This window comes from Astyanax mexicanus, chromosome 19, assembly GCF_023375975.1.
Source record: "Astyanax mexicanus isolate ESR-SI-001 chromosome 19, AstMex3_surface, whole genome shotgun sequence".
Taxonomy (NCBI): Eukaryota; Metazoa; Chordata; class Actinopteri; order Characiformes; family Acestrorhamphidae; genus Astyanax; species Astyanax mexicanus.
Window position 1 is genome coordinate 3436913 of NC_064426.1, and position 25426 is coordinate 3462338.

At 36.6% G+C, this 25426-nt stretch overlaps 2 protein-coding genes across 2 annotated transcripts in view; both read right to left on the reverse strand.

The window, feature by feature from the left end:
- Positions 1-703: 703 nt before the first annotated feature.
- On the reverse strand, positions 704-9356 carry anxa14 (annexin A14). The gene is made up of 13 exons (XM_022676152.2): positions 9269-9356; positions 8888-8980; positions 8228-8318; positions 7517-7605; positions 7283-7396; positions 6489-6579; positions 5952-6031; positions 4683-4721; positions 3057-3147; positions 1742-1849; positions 1567-1622; positions 1211-1318; positions 704-855 (listed from the first exon to the last, which is right to left on the reverse strand). Exons 2-13 carry the CDS (start codon positions 8912-8914, stop codon positions 796-798), a joined length of 954 nt encoding a protein of 317 aa, XP_022531873.2. The 5' UTR covers positions 8915-8980; positions 9269-9356; the 3' UTR covers positions 704-795.
- A 4113-nt stretch (positions 9357-13469) lies between these two features.
- crybg2 (crystallin beta-gamma domain containing 2) overlaps positions 13470-25426 on the reverse strand; it is a 65832-nt gene continuing 53875 nt past the window's right edge. Inside the window, exons 9-22 of the mRNA XM_049467785.1 lie at positions 25165-25291; positions 24138-24173; positions 23873-24012; positions 23055-23181; positions 22178-22335; positions 21845-21971; positions 21712-21744; positions 21508-21620; positions 20528-20657; positions 20202-20341; positions 19623-19746; positions 18540-18698; positions 17285-17444; positions 13470-16063 (exon numbers count right to left, since the gene is read on the reverse strand). Coding sequence (XP_049323742.1) covers positions 15975-16063; positions 17285-17444; positions 18540-18698; positions 19623-19746; positions 20202-20341; positions 20528-20657; positions 21508-21620; positions 21712-21744; positions 21845-21971; positions 22178-22335; positions 23055-23181; positions 23873-24012; positions 24138-24173; positions 25165-25291 — 1663 coding nt within the window. The 3' untranslated portion in view covers positions 13470-15974. The remainder of the gene's footprint in view (positions 16064-17284; positions 17445-18539; positions 18699-19622; positions 19747-20201; positions 20342-20527; positions 20658-21507; positions 21621-21711; positions 21745-21844; positions 21972-22177; positions 22336-23054; positions 23182-23872; positions 24013-24137; positions 24174-25164; positions 25292-25426) is intronic.

Sequence of the window (25426 nt, forward strand, 5' to 3'; positions counted from 1 at the left end):
ATTTTAGGAATGACACTCTCTAAAAAACACACACTCACAATCATATTTTAAATATTTTAATGTAATACCTTTAAAATATGTTTGTTCTTTTTTTTATAGTTTCATTGTTTAATAATTACCAGTTTAGTTTTAGATAAAAAATAAAACCTTTAAACAAAAACAAAAAAGGCACCATTAACAAGAAAATAGCTTAATAATAATATTAATGTTTTAAACAAAGTACATCAAATTATTTCATACATTATTTCATGTTTTAATTTATTAATGTGATACAATATTGTTATTTAATGAGGAATGATTTAGTTTAATTTTGATCATAGAACACAATATTATGTGTATCTAAATGAAAAAGCATTAATACTTCTAATGCTATATTTACATTTCAGATTTTATTCATTAAATTAACCTGTATCTGTCTCTAATATAAACAAATATTTCCACAAAAATTACACACATACATGCATTTATACATTATACATTTATGCAAATCAGTCCTGCCACCAACCAGTTGCAATAAGTGTTTAAAAAAAGAAGACACATAACATTCAATCAGACGGTTTACATTCACTTTTAGCACAAACTGACTTACTGCTGTTATACTATTAGTTTAATGCTAATTAAAGTACTTTGCTGGCCTTGTTTTGTTTTTTTTTAAAGGTAAAGTATGTTTATGATGGGTGTAGATTAACTCCAAAGCATTGGATATGTTTTAACTTTATTTATTATATATTTTAATTGGCAAAATATCCAGTGGTGTTCCATCAAAATATCTGTTCAAATCCCATTTCTGCTCCTTTAGTCTTCAGCGCGACACACAGCTAACAGAGCCTGCTGGAGATCTCCCTTAAACTGCTTCTGTAGAGAGAATTACAGAATAAAACACACAGATTTAAGATTAGACATGCAGCAAGCGAACAATCAGGGCCTTGTCGTACACCCTGCGCAAGGTGTGTCGTGATGCTCATTGCTATCTTACACCCAGTCATCAGAGTCAGAGTTAGAAATAATAAATAAATGTACATTGATGGGTGTGGTGGTCTGGAAGTGAGGTGTGTTCAGGTAAATTTCTGGCATCTTTCTACAGGTGCGCCACTGACTGATTAAAACCCTGACAGCAGTCAACAATCAGCTGCCCAATCCTATCTTAGCCATGCAGGAGTAGAAGTGTGTAAGACTGGTGGAGGAGAACATGATGCCAAGATAAAAAGACCTGTAAGGTGGTGTAAAGCGAGGTCCCTGTTTGCGCTTTGTACGCCACTCTCACAGCCAGTAGATCCTCTTCACTGTGTGACAGCATCACTCCCTGCAGCACTGATGCCTGCAGAACACACACACACACACACACACACACACATAAACATACATACAATTTTTCTCCCAACATATCTGAATAATACATTATTTTAATGTAAGAATATTCAGATTGGATGAGACTTTTGCCAGTGCCTTAAAAAGTTAGTTCTCTCTTTCTCCCTCTCTCTCTCCCTCTCTCTCTCTCTCTCTCTCTCTCACACACACACACACACACACACAGGTAATCGTCGGCTTCAGTTTCATGATGTTTACTTTCATGTTCTTGATCCGCTGGGCGAGGTATAGGTGTGGGTTCTGTATGCAGCGCACTGAGGAGAGAACAAAAGAAACCTTATTGTAGCTATTACTACAACCACACACACACACACATACACACACATACACACAATTACACACACACACACAGATAAACACACACACGCCTCACCTAGAGTCTTTAAACCCAGTTTGAAATCTCCAGAGAAGATCCCTCCAAAGCGTTTCTCTATAACGTCAGATACGGGCTGACCCGTCTCGGCCTCCAGCTGAATCAGCACTGAAACACAGTAGTAATGAATAAAGTTACACTTATATTGCACCTTTCTACAAACCCAAGGACGCTTTACAATTTACACATTTTACACACAACCAATCATACTTAGCACCTGTCTACACACCGGTGAGAAGCGGCAGCCAATAGCGCACAGCGTACTCTCAACCGGAAACAACCGTCCACCTGGAGGACTGCATCCAGCACTACAGCATTTACCCAGGACAGAGTGCCCATCCATATCTGGGCACAGTCAAACTTACATACATACCACACCCTTACACACCAGGTAAATTTTAGAGTATCCAATTTACCTGATCTCCATGTTTTTCTGTGGAAGGAAAGCAGAGTCCCCCGAGGAAACCCACGCAGACACAGGGAGAACATGGAAACTCCACCCAGATAGGGACTTGAACCCAAGACCCCAATGCTGGGAGGCGAAAGTGCTAACCACTAAGCCACTGTGCTGCCCAGTATTGGCATTAATCTTCAATTAGCATATGCAGCAATCAGCCATTACATTAAAAACACTGACAAAAGAGAGAAATCTCAGGGTCAGTGGGTTCTGGTCAAGGGGTGGATGTTCACTATATCATTAAAGATTTCTTCTGATATCAGGGGTATTATAAGAGTAACCATCTCTACTGTGCAGGGAAGGTTTTCTACTACTTCTATTAGATTTTGGAGCAATGCTGTGAGGATTTGATTGCACTCTTATCCTCAATAATAGTCCTTCCTCAATCTAGCCCAAGCCTGGCCTTAGGCTTTGTGCCAATACATTGATTTTTGTTTGAATGAGCAAAACAGATTACCATCTGACTCCTTGTATTTCAGTTTTTTATATAAGGGTTAATCTACAGTTACAGTAGATACGGTATGCACACAATGCACACTAAGGTGAGTCGGATTTTGGCACAACATCCGTTAATATATTTTTCTTCTTCTTTTGTTAAAACAGTGACTACAGATTGCCTTGACTCCCCATAATTGTTTGGAAAGGCCAATAAATGGAAAAAAAAGTTTAGTTGATCTGGACCGAGACCACCTCTTTTGGACCAAATTTTGGTGCTTTGATTAGCAGCACCTTTCACAACTGGTTCAAACAAAAAGCTTGGATTCGTTAACTGTGCTTTAGCGTTAACCTTGCCCCAACCCTTGGTAAATGATTACAGATTAAAAGACACTGAGGTTTGTGAAGTTTGCCACTCTGTACCATTTCTGAGATGGGCCGGATCTCTTGTAGTGAGAATTCTTATCCACGGACCTGCATCCACCTTCTTATTGCTCAGCTCTTCAGATAACGCCTGCGGAACATCAATAGCACATACATTAAGAGGTGCTTTAGTGTTTACCAAGCAATATATATGTGTGTACCAAGCAATATATGGCTAGAGAGAGTGGTGAAAGTGCTGCTCACTAGACCATGTGATGATTGTCTTTGCCCTTTGACTCCAGTTAAGGATGTTAAAGTTTGTGACGTCAATTTGAACTTCTAGCCTTTTTTAAATGAAGGACACCAAGGAGATCTTAGTGTTCAATGATGCGACTCTTAGAGCTTCCAGTACAGCTCTGGAAAAAAATAAGAATCCACTTCAGTTTCTGAATCCGTTTCTCTCTGATTTTGCTATTTATAGGTTTATGTTTGAGTAAAATGAACATTGTTCTTTTATTCTATAAACTACAGACAACATTTCTCCAAAATTCCAAATAAAAATATTGTCATTTAGAGCATTTATTTGAAGGAAATGAGAAATGACTAAAATGACAAAAAAAGATGCAGAGCTTTCAGACTTCAGCTTTAAGAGTTCGGAAATCAATATTTGGTGGAATAACCCTGGTGGTTTTTAATCACAGTTTTCATGCATTTTGGCTTCATGTTCTCCTCCTCCACCAGTCTTACACACTGCTTTTGGATAACTTTATGCTGCTTTACTCCTGGTGCAAAAATTCAAGCAGTTCAGTTTGGTGGTTTGATGGCTTGTGATCATCCATCTTCCTCTTGATTATATTCCAGAGTTTTTTTTTTATTTGGTAAAATCAAAGAAACTCATCATTTTTAAGTGGCCTCTTATTTTTTTTAGAGCTGAATTTAAAAATGTACTAAACATTCTCAAAGCTTGGTGTATCTCTGAATATTTTAAACTTTGAATTAGGGCATCTGCTAAATACTATAAATGTAAATGAAATAGTTACCATCACCTGCAGTTTTATGCAACAATAGCTGTGTTGGCAATACTTAGCAAAGATAGTGAGAAACAAAAATGCTAAAAAAAAAAAAAATACAGTATAATCTCCTTTGTGTATGTACTGGGCAAGTATTAAAGAAAAAAATGTGTAAAATTACAAAAAGTTCAAATGCCCATATATCAACCATTTCTCCATTTTCTTTACTATTGCAATTGTAGAGTTTTAATTCAAGTGTGAATGAATTAAGAAATATAAGATGAATTCAAGATGAAGAACATTTTTAGTTTTATAATGTAAAAAAATAAAAGAATAATCCTTCTTTCATAATTAATATATGGATATTCATTGAAAGTGCTTCTGTTGCTGCTCACTGTAGAAAGTAGACATCTGTACCACAGTAAGAAAACGAATAATAAGGACATATATAATACATCCTGTAATAAAAGGTTTCACATGTCCTAATTACTGTTTAAACGGCTTGTACTTGAAAGTCAAACTCAGGATCTGTATTCGTCACTGAACAAACGAATGCTGTGTCAACATGCTGCTCTATTCATCTTATCAGCAAGGTGGTTTCAACTGTAATAGAGCAAATAAAAGAAAGTGTCCTCAACTACTTTCATTTCCTTTAGTTTAGAAACTTAATACTTACCTCAGTGTCGGGCTCCACAGGTCCTCGCCCAGGCTCCTTCTGAAGAAACGACAGTTTAGAGAGTCAGGAAGTTTAGAGAGATAAGGGTGGAGGATAGGGCTGAACTGTATATCGTTTGGTAATTGATAACAAACCATATCGCGATTTTCTTTTAAACAAATTTTGTGGTGAAGACACAGGAAAGAATTTATAATAATGAAGATTATTAGAACAATATGTGGGATTAAGCATAGTCTTGGATTATGCAGCATTTTTAATGCACAAAAGAACGGTATAGTTTTTCAGTATAGTACCCAGCTGTAATGCAGCTAACGTTAAATGGTCTGAGTACAATATTTATGAATTCAAATCAAATTAATTCAGTTTAATTCAAATTCTATACTGCAGTGCAGTAAAGAACACAAATAATAGACACATAATGCACAATAAAAAAAGCTTGGTGATTAAGGAGCAAACTTAAAAAAAAAAGTTACTATACTAACAATATAATAAAAAATATATAGGTGATGTGCATATAAATAGAGAACAAGAAGTTTAAATGTGTATGTTGGGTATGCTGTGTATCTATAGGAATTAGTCAGCTTCTGTACTGTAGTTACTGCAATAAGAGGTTGTTCTCAATGATTTGCCTGGTAAAATAAAGGTTTAAATAAATATAAAATAGTAATAAAAATAATAATAAATAAATTATTGAATAATATGCCATAGAAAGTAATATAGCTGGGGTTTTACAGGACACAGAACTTATAAAATACTATAGATGTATAGTATGCAAATATTCATTCTAACCAATCAGAATTCTCTCAGCTTAGTTTCCTGAAAGCTTCTTAGTTATTAAGTCATATAAACTAATACAAAATTAACAAAACGTTACCATTCACAGATCACCTTTGGTTGCTTTTGGGAATCCCAAACAACAAGATTTACAAAGTGTTACTTCAGGCAACTGCTTGGGAACGTCCACACCTGTTTAAGTTATGTGAGTTATACATCAGCTCACAGACGCAGCCTTGTGCTGATCGACATCACCCTAGGAGTGATGAGGGGAAAGAGTGCCATCTACTATACTGACCCAGTGATTGCAAGGCCAGTTGTGCTCTCTCGGGACTCTGGCAGCTGATGGCAAGCTGCATGACTGGGAATTAAACCAGAAATCTCTCGATTTCAGTGTCAGCGCCTTAGTCTGCTGGACCACTTTTGGTGCCACATACTGTATATAGTAATGTTTAAGTAAATTATAGAGTTGTATTAGTTGCTATATCACTGTACCTTAAGCAGAGCCACAAGCAGCTTGGTGAAATCTCCACTGGTCTCACTGATCAAATCTTTCTCCAGATCACATTTATATTCTGCCAAAACATTAAGAATACTTCATCTTGTGAAAGTGTGAATAACTGCTTAGTGTTCCCAGCAGCATTACATCAGAAGTTCCAAACTAAATTGTTACAAATGAATGATTATTGTTCTCTTATCATAGTTTCAACAGCGCCTTCTAAACCATTGTGAAAGATGTGCTATATAATATCAATTAATAACACATGGTGTGATTGTATTAGTTAAGCATGTGACTCATAAACAGTGAATAGCTCTATTTGTATATTGAACTAATAGATATTATCAGAAGCAACAACTACTCAGCTTAGTAAAGAAAAAAAATACTTTAGAAGATGAAGCTCAGTGAATCTGAAAAAAAAAAAAAAATAGAACTTCACACCATCCTTAAGTGCAGTCACCAAAAAAAGACAATCAAAAAATTATAATGATGGAACTGGCACTTATCAGGAAAGCCCCAGGAAAACTTCTAACCTTTATTGTACACAGCATTGATGCTGGAAAGCTGTTGTGGTGTCCTCGTGCACAAGATCTCCAGAAGGGTTTCTTCATCTGTACCGACACCCTGAATACACACACACACACACACATAAACACACACAAAGGGATTAAAAACTCACTGACCATTTTATCATGTATACCCCCCATATGGATGCCCATTTACTGCTGCAACCCCTCTCATGTAGATTTAGCCTATTGGTGTACAGTTAAAGACACTATTTTGCATAATAATGCATAATAATTGTTTGCCCACAAGGATACAAATACACTAATTACATCCAACCAAAAACATGGAGGGAACCACAGCAGCCACTTTGCAATTCCTGATCAACCATCTGGGATACTATAGTAAATGTTAAACAAAAAAAAAACACCCATCAAAACCCTTGCAACCAGTAAGCAACCATGGCAACTACATGAAAAACCATTGCGGTCATTTTGCAATGCAGTAACACTAATCTAGTAAGAATTTCAGCAATGCCACAGCAACCACCTGAAACAGCCACAGACTGTAGTACCCATTTAGCAACACTATAGCAACCACGGACAGTAGCAAGCAGGGCACTTAGCCACTCAGTAGCAACCACCTAGCAACGTTTAAGCAACACCATACCAACCACTTAGCAACACCATTGCAACCACCTGGGATACCATAACATCCTGTTAAAAATACAAAACTATGTACCTGCAGTATATACGTGGTTATTGTAGGTAGGCACAATTTAGGAAAACATATCCTAAACAAAACAACATATATGTTCTATAACCTCCATCGCTTGTCGCAGACGATGAGCTTCGAACTGATAAGGTGTCATCATCAGGCCGAGCATCAGAGCCTCCAGATCTCCAGACAGAACCTTCTTCAGACCAGCCTTCAGATCCTGCAGAATAAACACACACAGAAGCACACTGTGCTGACCCACACACTCATACAGAGGAACCAATCTATTAAAAATCCAGTGTGTAGCGTTATAATATACGTAAAAAATAGAGCTGTTTACTTTCTTGGTGAGATTCTGGTAGATCTGAGCCAGGACCTGTCTCTGAGCATTGCTGCGATTGGTCAGTATCCTCACTAATGTGTTTATATCTGAATAAAACAGGGCAAAACTGAATTATTAATGTATCTTTCTACTTACAGTTAATGCAATAACTACATTACTACTACTACTACTACTACATGGACTTGTGCATGATGCTATTCTGTTTAGTAGGTGTGCTAGATAATCTCCACAGCAGAATATTATATTTCACTCTACTATGAGAAAATGTCAAATGCCAGCGTTGCCTTCTAATACCTGAACAAAATAGAGTTTGTAAAGGAGTACTGCATCCAAAACAGCTACAGTTTGTTTAAAAAATGGAAGCTATGATCAGGAGCCGGTTCGAATCCTGTTCATGCAGCTTGCCATCATCAGCTGCCGGAGCCCTGAGAGAGCACAATTGTCCTTGCTCTCTCTCTCTTTGGGTGGGTACAGTAGATGGCGCACTTTCCTCTCATCAGTCCTAGGGTGATGTAGATCAGCACAAGGCTGCGTCTGTGAGCTGATGTATCAGAACGGAGTCGCTGCGCTTTCCTCCGAGCGTTAGCGCTGTGATGCTACTCAGTAATGCTACAGCATCAGCAGCAGCTTAAAAAGAGGCGGGGTCTGACCCTCACTTTTTTAATACTTTCATTTATTATTAGGAGATTTAGGAGGAGCAGGTCTTACCTTTTTTGTCCAGAGCAGCCTGAATAACAGCAACATCTCTCTCAGGATGGAAGTCTGGGAAAGGACGGACAGTTCCCAGAGTCCCCCAACACTAAGGGAGAAGAGTACGAAAAAATATAAAATAATGAACAAGATGTGATGATGAATATGATGATGATAACAATAAAAGAAAGAAAAACAAAAAAAAACAATGATGTGATAAAAAGCAGAACAAAACTAAAATAAAGAAGATGAAGTAATGACTGTAAATGTGAAAAGGACAAATAACAAAATTAAAGAAGATGCTATGATAAAGAAGAAAAAGCTAAGATAAAAGAAGACAAAGATAATGGTGTGATGCAAAAGAAAAAAACAGAAAAGATGATGTGAGAAAAAAAAATACAAAAAGAAGATGATGATTTGAAAAAGCGGCAAAAGTAGAGGATGAAAAGAAAAAAGATGAAGAAGACAAATATGGTGAAAAAGATGAAAAACATTCAAATTGTGTGATAAAATAAAAAATAAAGTAAATACAACAGGTAGAAGATGAAGATAAAGAGGGTGATAATAAAAAAAAAGAATGATGATGATGATGAGCCTCAATCCCCAGGACATGAAAGTGGATTAACACTCTTCACTGTTTAACACACTGCTTCCCCTTCCAGGTTGCCAGATACTCACCAGCTCTTCAGACGGGTTCAGCTTCATATCCACGGCAGTCTTATCTCACAGATTCCTCGAATACCAGCCAGTATCACTATCAGTCTCTCAGCCCTCAAACACAGAAAAACAGAGAAAAGTTAAAAATTAAAGTCTAACATTTACTCAGTCTGACCTGCTATTCAATATCCCCCCTGTATCAGGAGAGATTTATAATGCCTGGACACTCATGTAAATACAAAATACCAAATAACTTTAAAAACTGATATAGTAATACAATTTTAGATCTGTTTTCTTAAATAAAGAAAAAGTTATCATAAATACACTGATCAGAGATGCTCAGAGTAATAGAAAAGTGAAGTTATGAAATATAATAGGCTACTGTAAAAGATCTGTGTTTACCTGTTGTTTCCTGAGGCCGATCCGACAGGTATGAGGTGACAGAGAGAGAGAGAGATGAGATTATAGACGAGTCTATCGGTTCATGATCACCTGATCCCACCCACTGAAAAAACGTTCTCTCTACGCCTTCGTGAAAAAAAGTGTGAAAGAGCAGAGTGTGAAGGTTCAATTAGCAGGGTAAGAGCACAGTTTTGCTCAAAATATTGCAATGCACACAACATTATGGGTGACATACCAGAGTTCAAAAGAGGACAAATTGTTGGTGCACGTTTTGCTGGAGCATCTGTGACCAAGACAGCAAGTCTTTGTGATGCATCAAGAGCCACGGTATCCAGGGTAATGTCAGCCAGCATACCACCAAGAAGGACCAACCACATCCAACAGTATTAACTGTGGACGCTGTAAGAGGAAGCTGTCTGAAGGGGATGTTCGGGTGCTAAGCCGGATTGTATTTAAAAAACATAAAACCACGGCTGATCAAATCACGGCAGAATTCAATGTGCACCTCAACTCTCCTGTTTCCACCAGAACTGTCCGTCACCACAATCAATTATTGTGCTCTAAAACCAGGTGTTTCAGTTTCATTGTCCAACCCCTGTATATACTGTCCATAGACTCTGCATAGCTGTGAGGGTCTATGTATATATGTCTGTCATTATCAGTACTGTGATGGCGGCTCCCGGAGCTGAGCTGAAGCTAGCGGAGAGCTACTTATAGCCTGAATAACGGTTAAAAAACGATTTATCAGGGCAAAATATGCCCCACTTTGGCCATTGTACAGAGTTCTGGGCAAAGAGAACAAAATTACTGTATCTCATAAAGCTGTAGGAGAGCGCAGGTGTGCTATTCAACAAAGGTAAGTACTTTTTATCATGTTTTACTACAACAAAAGTCCATTTTACACCAGAGTTCTCCTTTAATATCAATACCTAAAATAAGAATACTCATGGGGCAGGTCTCAAAACACAGCCTGTTTACAGTCTAACCCAAATGCAAGTGTCCAAATTCATCACATTGTCTCCAGATCTGATCTCAGGTTACATCACCGCGCTCTACGCTCTGCAGTTTGGCTACAAAACCCAGACACTCACGCTCTCATGGTCTGAATGCTTCAAACAATGGAGCTTTCTCAAACAACTGGATCTGCACGTTCCTCTATCAGATCAGATGTCCTTCCACCGGGGCGTGACCTGGTTACCAGCATACCACACCTCAATATGAAGGAATACTCGGCTACTCTTTTCTGTTTCTTTTATACTGAGAACAGAACCTTTGAGTCATGGTTATCTACCCCATTATTAGGTTCTGTAATAAACCTCCTGCTGTGCTCATTTCATGTCAAATGTCTAAAGTTCTTGGTCAAAAATAAGTGGCTAATAATAGCTCATTATATATATACATATATATATATATATATATATAGCAGCTCTTGGAACTTTCCAGTTCCACCTAGCAACCACCTACGACACAATAGCAACCACTTAACAACATCATACAGCTCTGAAACAAAATAAGAGAACACGTAAAAATTATGTGTTTCTTTGATTTTACCAAATTAAAAACCTCTGGAATATAATCAAGAGGAAGATGGATCGCATGATCACAACCATCAAACCACCAAACTGAACTGCTTGAATTTTTGCACCAGGAGTAAAGCAGCATAAAGTTATCCAAAAGCAGTGTGTAAGACTGGTGGAGGAGAACATGATGCCAAGATGCATGAAAAAAACTGTGATTAAAAACCAACCAGGGTTATTCCACCAAATATTGATTTCTGAACTCTTAAAACTTGTTTATGAATATGAACTTGTTTTATTTCTTTGCATTATTTGAGGTCTGACAGCTCTGTATCTTTTTTGTTGTTATTTCAGCCATTTCTCTAATTTTCTGCAATCAAATGCTTTAAATAACAATATTTTTATTTGGAATTTGGGAGAAATGTTGTCTGTAGTTTATAGAATAAAACAACAATGTTCATTTTACTTAAACATAAACCTATAAATAGCAAATAGTCTGTAATTATTCTAAAAGTTCTCATATACTGTATATATGATCAGTGTTGCTGATAAGATGGACAGTGAGTGTAAAAAGAAGGAGCTGGTATGTTTCCTCTCCTCTCTAAACGCCTGCAGGAGGAACAGGAGAAAATAAGGGTGCAGTAAACGCCAACACAAGCCACCAGCAAAACTGATCTCCTGAGGCGCCGTGACTTTGTCCCGTCACTGCTGATGACAGGGCGCAGGACGACACTGATTGCTGACAAATTACACAACCTCTCTGTGATGTGGAGGTAAGATCACTTAAGTGAAATAAAATACGGTCATAAATTTATATTTACTGCATTTGTCTGATTGACTTATCTAGAGCACCTTACATCTGAATCACGTTCCACAGGTCGGAGAACTTCACATGGCCATTTGGTTGATCTACTAGTGCATCTCAAAAAATATATATAATTGAAAACTTACTTTATTTCAGTATTTCAGTTCAAAATGTGAAACTCATATATTATATAGATGCATTACACACAGAGTGATCTATTTTAGACTTACAGCCAATGAAAACACAAAAATCAGTGTCTCAGAAAATTAGAATATTATATAAGACCAATTGGTACTTTTGGCAGTGTGGGCAGTGTGCCAAGTCCTGCTGGAAAATGAAATCCACATCTCCATAAAAGTTGTCAGTAGCAGAGGGAAGCATGAAGTGCTGTAAGATTTTGTGGTAAAACAAAACTGCACTGACTTTAGACTTGATAATAAAACACAGTGGATCAACACCAGCAGATGACAGACATGACTCTCCAAACCGTCACTGATCATCAGTAAATTTATTTTAATTACATTTAATTTAGGAAAAATCAAGGCTCTACTAAGTATTGATAGATTCGATCGGCTGAATACTTTTGCACATTAAACCTTTCAGATTTTTATTTGATTAAAATGTGAAAGGTCGCAAGTATGTGCTACTTTGTGATGGTTCATTACTTAAAACCTAAAAAAATACATTTTAACACAAATTTGTGGTTGTAAGATGACAAAATCTGAAAAAGTTTAAGGGGTATGATTACTTTTGCAAGCCACTTGTATGCATAAACATGTGTAAAATTCCTTATGAATTCATTATGTGCTATATGTACACAGCAAAAAGGCAAGTGTTAAATTAACTCACACAGAGTTGATTTTAACTCTTTTTCAGGGTTTATATTCTGTAGCTCCACACTCTTTGGATTTAAATCAACACTTTCAAAATAGTTAAACATTTAACACCTTGCCAGAGTTTCTTTTTAACTCACATTTGTATTTCTTTAACTTCCTAAATTGTTACACAAACACTGAAAAGAGTTTTTTTTATATTAATGAGAAGAAGATTAGTCAATTGATATGACTTTTTATTATTTAATTATTATTCAGGACAGGTTAGTGTGTAATTTTCCATTGTATTTCTCAGTGCTTTACCAACATTTTATCACAATTTACTGTACAAAAGATGGTAACTTGCTCTTATAGCCTACAATATATTAGCAAGACAAACAACCATTAAACAAAATATAACACAAAACTCAATGGAAGGGAGCCCTGGTGGGCTAGATTTCACACTGATGGTAAGTTAGGATCTGAGGGAAACACCCATTATGCAAATAACTTGTTTAACTGGGCGGAGTTTAATTAAATCTCTGTGGAGTTGGCCAGTATTTATTGGGTTTAGTGGGATTAACACTGAAATATTCAACTCTGTCAAATAACTCCAACACTGAACACCATTTAAATCTGAAAATCAGTGAGTGAAAATCAACTCTCAGCTGTTTAACTCTAAAATTTCAACTCTCCTGTTTTTGCTGTGTGTATATATATATATATATATATATATATATATAGACATAGTCTTATAGACATTAGTTAAATAGTATGTTACCAAACATTCTTTTTAAACATTTATTTTCTGTTATCAGCAATAATCAGTCCTTCAACACCCTGATGGTTCTGATGTGTTTTTTATATATATTTTTTTCAGTGTGTGTCTCTCAGTGGGTTAAAGAGTTAAGACGCAATGCGCAAACAATAAACATTCAGCCATGACTGTATATAAATACGGGAATGTGTGAATGTTAAGAGTATAACCACAATAAAGCACATACAACTCAAATTGTAAATAAAGATCAAAGAAGTTCATAACAGATCAAAGGGAACACAAAGAAACATTGTTTTTAAATGTTTGTTTTTATTAAAAAATTAAAGCCACTCCCTGTTATGTAATATTTCACATCATACTTTGAAAAAATACATGTTACAGAGCACTCACGCTTAATACTCATATGTACACACATACACGCACACACACACACACACACACACACACACACATTCACACACTATCATTCAAAAGAATGCAATCTAGGTTTAAAAGTTTGGAATCAACATTCTCAATAATCCTATTTTAGATATTTTAGATGCGTGCACAGTGATAATAAACAGGCCTGTAGAAATTATACATATATATATATATATATATATATATATTCTACAAATATTGTATGAAACAATATATTTATAATGCCTTTATGATGCATTTCAAAGGTGACAAATGCATCTCAACACACAAAAACCTGATGAAAATACGTAAAATATTGAATAATAGTAGAAACTTTTAAAATACTCTTACAACTTTAAACATTTTAATAGTAAATGAGTAAATGTTGAGTTTTTAATAGTTAAAAAATGTCAGAATCAGATTCCAAACTTTTGAACACTAGTGTAAATTGGCATGTAATAAAAAAAGCTTTTCATAGAAACACCTCAGAATAAAACCGATAGCACAGCGACAGCTAAAGGTATAGTACATTATAGACTTTCATATAAAATACATACTGTATACAGCATCATACCTACATACACCAACAACACAGCGTAAATCAAATATTTATATTTAAAAGCATTTTCTGCAGCATCTAGACGTCACATAAAACTGGATTGATGTGCTTTAATGTTCACAACAAGGCAACCGAGGAGCTGCTGATAAAGTCCTGTCTGAGATCATCATCATTTCTCTCTCTCTCTCTATATATATATATATCTATATATTATCTAAGGTGCTCTCTGTAGTAACTGCTGGATATTTTCATTAATAATAATATTATAAACAGTGTTATTACAATGATATAGAACAAAATTATTAAATTAACACTGTAAACAAACTGACAATGTTTATATGGGGTGGTCTCTAATTAATGCACGGGGGGGGGGGCAGGTTCAATCAGCTGAATAGAGACAACTCTACAAACCTCTAAATATAGAAAATAATATAAAATATAAAATGGTTACATGGTTTTAGTGCTAAATATGTTCACGTTTTTAGCTGATGTTGGCGAGATGTTTACTGATTTAGCTAATTTAGCTAGATGTTAAACATTTAAGAAGAAGTTCACTAGATGTTAACCACTTTAGCTGATGGTATCCAGCTAGATGTTCAGTATTCTAGCGAATGTTAGCTAGATGTTCAGTATTCTAGCGAATGTTAGCTAGATGTTCAGTATTCTAGCTAATGTTAGCTAGATGTTCAGTATTCTAGCGAATGTTAGCTAGATGTTCAGTATTCTAGCTAATGTTAGCTAGATGTTCAGTATTCTAGCTAATGTTAGCTAGATGTTCAGTATTCTAGCGAATGTTAGCTAGATGTTCAGTATTCTAGCTAATATTAGCTAGATGTTCGCTACTCTGGCTGATGTTAGCTAGATGTTAAGCATTGTAACTGACGCTCACTAGATGTTAACCACTTTATCTGATGGTATGCAGCTAGATGCTCGGTATTCTACATGATGTTAGCTAGATGTTAAGCATCCTGGTGAAGGTTAGCTGTTCAAGTTCATGCCAAATGTTAAGCATTCAAGCTGAAGTTCACTTGACATTAACCACTTTAGCTGATGGGATCCAGCTTGATATTAAGTATTCTACATTGACGTTAGATAGATGTTCAGTATTGTAGCTAATGTTAGCTAGATGTTCACTACTCTGGCTCATGTTAGCTAAATATTAACCACTTTAGCTAATGATATCAAGATAGATGTTCAGTATTCTAGCTGACATTAGCTAGATGTTTAGTACTCTAGCTGATGTTAGCCAGATGCTAAGCATTGTAGCTAAAGTTCATTAGATGTTAACTACTTTAGCTAATGGGATCCAGCTTGATATTAAGTATTCCACATTGACGTTAGCTAGGTGTTCAGTATTCTAGCTGATGTTAGCTAGATGTTCAGATCTTAGTATTAGTGAACATTTTTCATGTTAAAGCACCTGTTTTTAGAACAGTGCACTATATTTTTATATTAGTAATTTATATTTTTGCTAAAAAAAAAAAACTGTTCAATAGGTCATTGGTAAAAGATACAAGTCTCAATTTCAACCGTGAAACAACAATGCACTCCTCAGCTGCTGGAGGCACCAAGCTGAATCTGATCCACCCACCCCCCCGTGTCTTATTTTTAAATAGGTCATTTTTGTAAACTCGGTGGAACCCTGTATAAAGTGATTTATCTGATAAATTTTAAACAGTTGGTGTAAAAATAAAATAAAACTAAGATTGTAAAGTAAAATATGGGATGAGAAACTAACTGATAAAACAAGTGAAAGAACAGGTTGAACGGGTGGAAAGAAAGACGAGGAGTTTATCCAGCCGTGAACCTGAGAGGTTTAAAAGTGGGACGCTGGGATTAAAGAAGTTCTAGCTCCCAGAGCTCTGCAGCACTTTCTTCACCTTCACTCTGAACGATCACATGCTCCTTATCGTACGTTTTACCACCTGAAAGAGTAAAAGAAAAGAGCCTGGGTTATTCACCAAGCCCACTGTCTGACTTCAAACACCTGCACAACCCATAATAATACAGCTGAATACAGCTTTCAGAACACTTGCTTTGATCAAGTTTTAATTTTTACTTCATCTAGACTATTTTGTTATGAAAATAAACTTGTTTTTAACTATCTAAGATATGGTATTGGCCTAATTTAGATAATTATACTGTAATTAATTTTTCATATTAGTGTCTATTTTCTTTTCTTTTACTTTATAAACAGTGATTTTTAATGTGTTGCCTCAGAGCAACAATACGCCGGCAATTATACTAAAACTATTATACTTAAATAGTAAAAAAATATATAGTATACCCTAAAATTAAGTTAAAAGTTAGCTATAGAGAGATCTTTAACTAGCTAGAGGAACAATTATAAAGGACATCAAATAAAAACTACACAACTAAACGTTAAATCAACACTATTATTGTTAAATTAATATTGAAAGTGTTTAAATGTAAGTGTTAATACGTTTAGTAGACAGTGATTAGGCCTAGTCTTGGACTAAACTGCTTTTTAAATGGTGATTGTCCATTGGAAATCAGTGTAAATGTATTACTAAATGTGTTAACTGTATTTTATCTAGTCACAATTTTTTACATTTACAAGTTTTTTACAAAATATAAAATATAAATGTACATGCTAATGCTCATAATCAAAGCAATTACTAAAGTAATTACTAATTAATAAAGGTTTTAAATGCAAACTTATACTATAGATATTAAAGAGGGTGGGGTTAAAACAAGATATAATTGGTGTGTTATTAAAATTGGGTATGGAAATATTATTTTCTACACTTGTAGGGATGTTACTGACCTTTTTGCACTTTTTTTCATGTTCCACTGCTGTAGATAACATGTACTTCCTTGTAAATAATATCCATAACACATTACTGTTTTAATGTATATATTTCCATCCTGGATGTAAATTTAACACCAACTTAATATTTATATTTAGTTTATTCCTTTCTTTATTGTATATTTTCTACTTTTATGTTTATGCGGTATAATCTTGTTATATAAAAGAAGTTTTCTAGCATAATTCTTACACATGGGGAAAGCATGAATTGTGTTTCCAATCAGCAAATAAAAAAGCTCCGTGTGGATTTCAGGTTAATTTTATTATGTACTGTTGATAACCCGCTTTACCCCTTAAACACTCAACCGTATCTCACCCTTTACATCCAGCACCAGGCCGGGGAAGGTGAGGCTGGAGATGGCGCCGCTGAGCTGAGCGCTCCATCTCTGAACCGGCGTTCGAGTTTCTGACCACAGCACCACCTTCGACCCCGACTCCACACTACCCATCACCTGCAGACTCATGGTCGGAGCCAACTGCAAACACACAGAGAGAGATCTGTCAGAATAATACTAAAAAAAAATAACAACAATAAAGGAAGAAAAAACGCAACTTTTATTAGAAGTCAATGTAAAAATATTTAATTAAGTTAAATAAGTCATTCTTCTGGTCTATTCATAAATTCTAATATAATAATAAGAACTCCAAGATGATTTAAAATGAACTTTAAAAGGAATAAAGTGCAGAAATGAAGATACAAGGTTTTAAGTCAAGTCAATGTAGAACAGCATATATCATCGCTATCCAATGAAAAACAAGTATCTCCCTTTTTGTCGATTTTTATTTAACTAAAACATTTGAACACTCGATCCGTCTCTTACTTTGTGTAAAACTTTTTTTGATAAACGGACCAAAAGAAATTCTCCAAAATTACCTAAAATATACTTTTTACATTGACTTCCATTAAAACTTAAGAAGGTTTTATATCTCTCCAGTGAAGCTGCTGTTTTGGAGATACATGATCAAGAAATGTTAAATCAGGGGATTAGCTTGGGAATACCCACACCTGAATGCATTGTATGAAGGTGAAACACTGGTCATTGTGCTCATGGCAAGGCAACGTGATTTATGCGAGTTAGATCCACACTGTCACCAGGAACACAGTTGTGTCACTTGTCATAGAAGGCTAATATTAACACCCATTTATAGCTTTTCCACCAAAATAACTCCATACAGGCTTATAAGAACTGTGGTGCTTTTCAGTGAACCAGCCCACATTTTCACCAGTTTTAATGGAACCGCAAAACGACACATCTTAAGTCACCAACAGAGGGCGCTGCACAGCGGCGGTGAACAGTCAGGCTCACAGATGTCGTCACGGATGATCGTGACAAGCTACACTGGCAGTAATCACATCTGCATTCAATACAGCAGACCCCAGACACATATCCCACGGTTCAATGTAGCATTCTTTCTCTTCCATAGACCCATGCCAAAAGTCATGGGACCCACATACTAGTTTAAACTACGTTCCCCTTGGCTTATGCCATGTCTGTATAGAATCACTAATACTCAGTATTTTTTTAGAGAACTAACTGGATCCACCCAAGCCAAAAAAAAAAAAATCAGACCTTGTTCTTGAGGAGGCCGTCCTGATAGAACCAGATGTCGCTCATGCCCTCCACTTGCTCGGACACCACCACCCGGCCTGACTTCATAGTGTCCACTCCACCCTGAACGGACATGTAGTGCCCGGTCTCTTTGTACCGGATCCGGAAAAGTTTCCGTTTCTGCAGGAAAACACACAGACATATAAATTTAATATAGTATAGACATATAGTATATAGTATATCAACAGGAGCTCTGTACACAGATCAGGTGGGGGAGTTCTTGGCAAATCTGATCTGATAAAAAATATGTACCATTGGGGCAACGATCTACAGAGCTGTCTAAAGCGCTGCGACTATGATAGAAAGATCCTGGTTGGTTCGAATCCCGGTCATGCAGCTTGCCATCAGCTGCCAGAGCCCCGAGAGAGCTCACTAGGCCTTGCTCTCTCTGGGTGGGTACAGTAGATGGCGCTCCAAAGGGTGATGTGGATCAGCACAAGGCTGTGTCTGTGAGCTGATGTATCAGAACCATGTCGCTGTGCAGCATGCAGCATCAGCAGCAGCAGTTAGAGTTAAAGTCTGACTTCACATGTATCGGAGGAGGCATGTGCTAGTCTTCACCCTCCTTGTGTGAGTAGCAGCTGAATGCGTAACTTTGGCGAAAATGGGGAAAATTTACAAAAATGTATTAAAAAAATGTCCCATTATTCCAAGTTAGCATTATTGGCAATGCATTATACAGTATTTTGGTCATCCACAGGTCACAAAAACACATCCACATATAGAAGTTGGTCAATACTGTGTGTAGGACTGATTTAATGAGACACTGATAGATAAAATAATCTGTATAAAACTACTGCTCTTACTATTGTTGACGTGGCATTGCAGCCATCATGAATTATGAGCTATTGTTTGGTAAGACTCTCCTGAATTTCCCAGCAGGAAATCTGATTTCTAAAAAAAAAATCCTACTTCGAACTCCCTGGAAATTCTAACAATTCTCTTGGAGTCTGATATTCCACTTGGAGTTGAATGTAACAAAAGGCAAACAATAAACTAGGCAGGTATTTTGGCCTAGTGGATAACACTCTTATTTATACTCACCGCTCGGATTGGGTACATTGAGCCAATAGTGGAGAGGGAGCTGAATTTGTGCCAGTTTGTAATCTCAATAGGTTCCAGCAGGTACTGGCGCCCTCTGTAGTTTGTGTGCTCACATAACACCCAACTGCAAAAAAAATAAATAATAAAAAATAAAATAAAATATAAAAAATATATATAACATCAATATGCATTCATGAATACTCTATATAGTACCAAATAAATAAAGTAAAAAATGTGAATCAGGAGAACTTTTTTTATTTTGATTAAACTATAGTCTGTAACATATTATTGCATTTAATTTCCCTCACAAAGTAAGGCTCCACAATTTTGGAAAAAATGCAATTTGCAATAGTTTTGTGATATAACAAACTAAACTAAAAATAAAATATATTATTTTTCCAAGATCCAACATGAGGAAATAAATGATATTGGACAGATTTAATCTGCCTGTTGAAGAAATGTCATATAAATAATGCACATTTCCACATTGTGATGGTGATGCTATAACAATATATTGAATATATTGCAACTAAAAAAACAAACAAATAAACAAACAAAAAAAAACACACACACACTTACCAACCACTATTGACTCTCACAGACAGGACGTGTGGGTTAAACCCATCTTCTATCATGTTGGACACCTCCGACTCCACCGTGACTTCCCGACCCTCGAAACATTCCAGCCCAAACAGAGAGATGGATGGCACCGAAAACATCTGATAACCAGAAGAATTATCACCGTCAGTGCAAAAGAGAGAGAGAGAGAGAGAGAGAGAGAAAAGGGAGTGAGAGAGAGACAGAAAGAGAGAGAGAGAGAGAGAGAGAGAGAGAGAGAGAGAGAGAGAGAGAGAGAGAGAGAGAGAAAAAGAGAAAGAGAGAGAGAGAAAGAGAGATGTACTCACCATTGGCACAGATTTGATAGAGCGTAGGGAATAATTGGCTGGGCATCCAATACTGATGAAATTAGCATAATCCCCCTCTGATAATACATACTGGTTTCCCATGTAGTTACTGTCATCATAAAACACCCAGCTGATAGATAAAGAACAACAGCAGGTCAGAAAGAGAGCTACAGTCAGTTCACAACTCAAACTACAATCAGAAATAGACAAATTAACTCTTAATATATACATGTTATATATATATATATATATATATATATATATATATATATATAACATATATATATTTTATATATATTTAAATAAATTGTCTTGTCCCTGTAGAGAAGTACTGTCCATAGAACAGGACTCTCTGTATGTGTGTGTGTATATGTGTGCAATATTTTCTTTATTTAATTATTTATGTAGGAGTGTACTTATATGAATATGTATGTGTATATAATGCACATACCAGTTTTTTATGTTATCTTTTTGTTATGTTTATTTGGTTTCGTATTTTCTTATACACTAGTATTTATTGTTTATCGGCACTATTTACATTTCTTTTTAATTCTTTCTAATTTCTAATTCTTTCCTAATACAATAAAGTAAGGGAACAATCTAAAATCTAGTAGAAATGTTTCCTGGACTGTAGAGGCAGTTTCTCCAATTAAATAATAAATAAAAAGGATAAACTCTTTTTTAGAAACTTTAATTTAAGAAGAAACTATGAATAAGCAGGTGTCCAAACATGTTTGTCCATATAAAGTTAAGTAAAGTACATTAACTAATAACTAATCCTCTACAGGACACCTAAATATGATATTTATTTGCAAATATTAGAGAACAGTTTCAAGGAACATCTGCACACTGACTCATTTTTGTAATCATTTAATAAGCTTTACATAAACCTAATGGTAAATGCTCTACAACAGCATAAGACCATGCATATAACCAGACTCCTATAATGCAATAAACGTTTTTAATAAAGGTTTTCTTACCTTCCACCCACCACCCTGCAGGACTGCACTGGGAGACTTTCAGGCAGAGAGTCGTGGCTCTGAGTAAACGCTCGGCACTTGCCCTGGAAGCCTGGTTCTGAAAACAGCAGCAGCTACAGAAGAGATACAGGATGTGAGAACACACAAAGTCCTAGAAAAAGAGATAATCCAATAAATATAGTGATGGTTCTGAGATAAACTAACCTCATTCTGGATCTTGGGGCCATAAGCTGGAGCCTGAAACCATAAAACGTATATTTATATATAATATACCTGTATACTGTATTAATGTATTTAAACCTATATTACACAAAACAATAAAAACCCATTAAATCACCTGCAGGATGGGCTGGATAGAGCAGATGCGGTTGTCTTCAGAGCCCCAGTCTGCACAGTTATTGTAGAAGCCTTTCTCCAGAACGAACTGGTGTCCAGAGTAATCCACGTGAGAGTACGCCACCCACCTGTACAATACAACAGCTCTCAGTTCTGTAGTTCATGTGTTTATTATGTTAAATACATTTAAAGAAAACATTATAAAACAGCCACAGTGTAGGTAAGAGAACAAAAAAATGAGTTATAAATAAAAGAGACCCTCTATAAAGCATGCAGTAATAGTAGGAAAGGGTTAAAGAAGAGTTAAAGTACAGTGAGAGTTTTTTTAACTTACGCTCCACTCAGTACGTGGATGGAGCGAGTGGCCGGCCGGAAGCCGAAGAGCTCCACATCTGGAACTGCCTCCGTCACCTCAAACGTCCGCTCCTCCTGCTCCTGCTCCTCCTCCTCAGTCATCATCTCAAACATCACCAGCGTGGGCTGGGACAGGTCCTACACAACGGCAGAGGAACAGATGATTTTTTAAATATTAATTTTAACGCCCCCCATATACATTTAACATTTACATACCCCAACCAACTAGATAAAACCTAATGGATGTTGATCACCACAGCACCTCATCATCACCTCCTCTAATCCTTAAATCAGAGGTCAGCAATAAGCATGAAACATGCTTATTGCCCGTGAGGTTGTTTGAACTATAATGAATGATAATGAAAAACAAATAAATAAATGAAAAGCTTCTCTGGTGAGCTTTTGTTTACATTCCTCCCTCGTCTCTCTGTTGCGCTTGGCGTGACTTTAGTTTCTGCCCGTCCTCAGGCTCCCTATCTCCTTATAAGGGCGTTTTTTTTCCACGGCCGTGTCCCAATTCACTAACCAGGGCAGCGGTAGTGTATTGGACCATGACCCTGACGACATGGGTTTGATCCCATGTGAGCAGTGTTGTGTTTATTTATTTATTTTTTTCCTTTTTTCTTGGGTTTACCTGCTTTAACATCAACTGTTCTGCAATTGGGTTCAACAACCCTCTGGGCTATCTGTCCGAACTTAATTGCCGACCTTCATCCCTAAAGTACTGGAGCTCCATCCTTCCAGAGAACACAGTTCCACTGCTCCTAGGTTCATGTTATCTGCTTTAAAGAGTCCTACTTTATTGGCAGTAATTCTGTGTGTGTGTAAATCTGTGTCAGCAATGGGTTTTCACTTACTGTTCGGATGACGCGTACTGAGCGCAGTTCAGAGTCACAGCCGCCCCACACCCGCCAATCATGGTACTCTCCCTCCTCCAGCAGGTACTGGTGCCCCCGAAAACCTTCCTTCTCGTAGCCCACCCATCTGAGAGAACCAGACAGAACAGCACAAGAGAGATGAGTCCATTAAAATAAAGAAAAGTAAAACAATGAAACAGTCCAGCTTATACCTAAATCTCAAATTCCTAATAATAATGTAATTATTTAACTTATTTGACTATATAATTTAATTTCAGCATTTACCATGTTAAAACAAAGCTTTGTGGGACAAACCGTATATTGCCCTGGCTTACTGGAACACTTAGGGTTCCTCAGTGTATCACTGTCGGGCGGCATTAGCTGCTAATGCTGCTGCACCCAGCCTTAGTGGAAATCTGGAAATCTAAGCTTACTGTAAATAAACAGAAGCGCTTTACTCCCCTAAATAAACAGTTTATAGGAGAGAAATCTGTGTAGATTATTAACCAGCACTGGTTTGACTTTGAAAGAAAATGTCTTTTTAAGAATTACAGTTTTGTGTACTTAACTTAACCACCCAGAGGCGAGACCTACTGAAGTAAAGTAAAGGAAAACATGGTGATACCCCTGTTCCTTCCTAGTGTCGTATAATGTGCCTTATAATACAGTGCCTTATAGTGTAAAAAATACGGTACTTTAATTTAATGTAGAAAATAAATTAAATAAAAATAAAAAAACCCTGAATGAGAAGGTATTTCCAAACTTTTGACTGGTACTGGATTTGTACTGTAAATGGAGAAATTTGCACACAGACGTACATGCCACCGATGACTTTAATGGATCCGGCGTTGAACATGAACGCCTGCTGCTGATTGCTCTCTCTGCTCATGAAGTCTCTGGAGTTGGTGAAGATCTCCCGGCTTTTCCCAGTGAAGTACGGCTTTTCATAGATCACCAGCTGAGGAGTAAATAACACACACAGCACCTCAGGTTACACACACATGCAGCTCATATGCTCAAACTGGGTATGTTTTATACTTTTAGAATTCGGGCTGCTATAATTGAAATGAACTGAATTCTTACTTTTGGCTCGTTTGGCTTCTCAACTTTAGGCTCCCCCTATAAAACAATTAAACGGACAGACAGACAAATAGACACAATTAAAACATTAATAGGGTTAAAAACAGGGGAACGGAACTTAAAAAACTGCTGGACTATAAGGATCCTATCTCACACCCTGTGCAAGGCATGTCGAAATGCTCATTGCTATCTTACACCCTGTCAACACACCTTCCATCTGCACCGTGTAAATAGCAACAGTGCGTCTGAATATACAGCTCTGGAAAAAATAAGAGGCCACTTAAAAAATGATGAGTTTCTTTGATTTTACCAAATTGAAAACCTCTGGAATATAATCAAGAGGAAGATGGATGATCACAAACCATCAAACCACCAAACTGAACTGCTTGAATTTTTACACCAGGAGTAAAGCAGCATAAAGTTATCCAAAAGCAGTGTATAAGACTGGTGGAGGAGAACATGATGCCAAGATGCATGAAAGCTGTGATTAAAAACCAGGGTTATTCCACCAAATATTGATTTCTGAACTCTTAAAATTTTATGAATATAAACTTGTTTTCTTTGCATTATTTGAGGTCTGAAAGTTTTGTATTTTTTTGTTATTTCAGCCATTTCTCATTTTTGCAAATAAATGCTCTAAATGACAATATTTTTATTAGGAATTTGGGAGAAATGTTGTCTGTATTTTATAGAACAAAACAACAATGTTCATTTTACTCAAACATGAATATGAATAGCAAAATCAGAGAAACGGATTCAGAAACTGAAGTTTTTTTCCAGAGCTGTATCTAAGCTGATGGGTGTGATAGTCTGGAAATTAGGTGCCCTGCAGTGCCCAAAAATGGTCAGCTTCCTCTGCCGAGAAGTGCAGAAGCGCTGCACTATTAGCAATCCGCCAAAGTCAGAGTCAAAATGGCAAGTGATTGACACAATGACACGCCCTAAATCAAGCTGTTTGGTGCGCAGTTAATGGCTTGTCTACAAATTGCTAAATCGCCCCATGTCTGCTTTTGTGTAAGAGGAGACTCACAATTTTGAGAGGATGCACTGAGCTGACGTAGGGCTGTGAGACGCCCCAGGCTGCAGGGTTTGGGAAGCCTCCGACCTCCAGCACTCGCGGATCCCCCTGGAAGAACGGCTCTGCGAACACCAGCCACCTACAGAATAGAGAATAGTTATATACCAATACTACACTGATATGCCAAACGTTACAGGATGGTGGTATATAAATTCATCATGAGACAGGGTATGACTGGGAAAAACTCACATTTACACATATACAGCTCTGGAAA

What these genes read in the sequence shown, in the direction of transcription:
- anxa14 (XM_022676152.2), bottom strand. Translation starts at nt 8,914, where the DNA reads ATGAAGCTGAACCCGTCTGAAGAGCTG. An exon ending in CAATGCTGTGTACAATAAAG is followed by an intron (nt 6,032 to 6,488) that starts GTTAGAAGTTTT and finishes ATGTTTTGGCAG; the next exon opens with AATATAAATGTGATCTGGAG. An exon ending in CGCTTTACACCACCTTACAG is followed by an intron (nt 856 to 1,210) that starts GTCTTTTTATCT and finishes TTCTCTCTACAG; the next exon opens with AAGCAGTTTAAGGGAGATCT.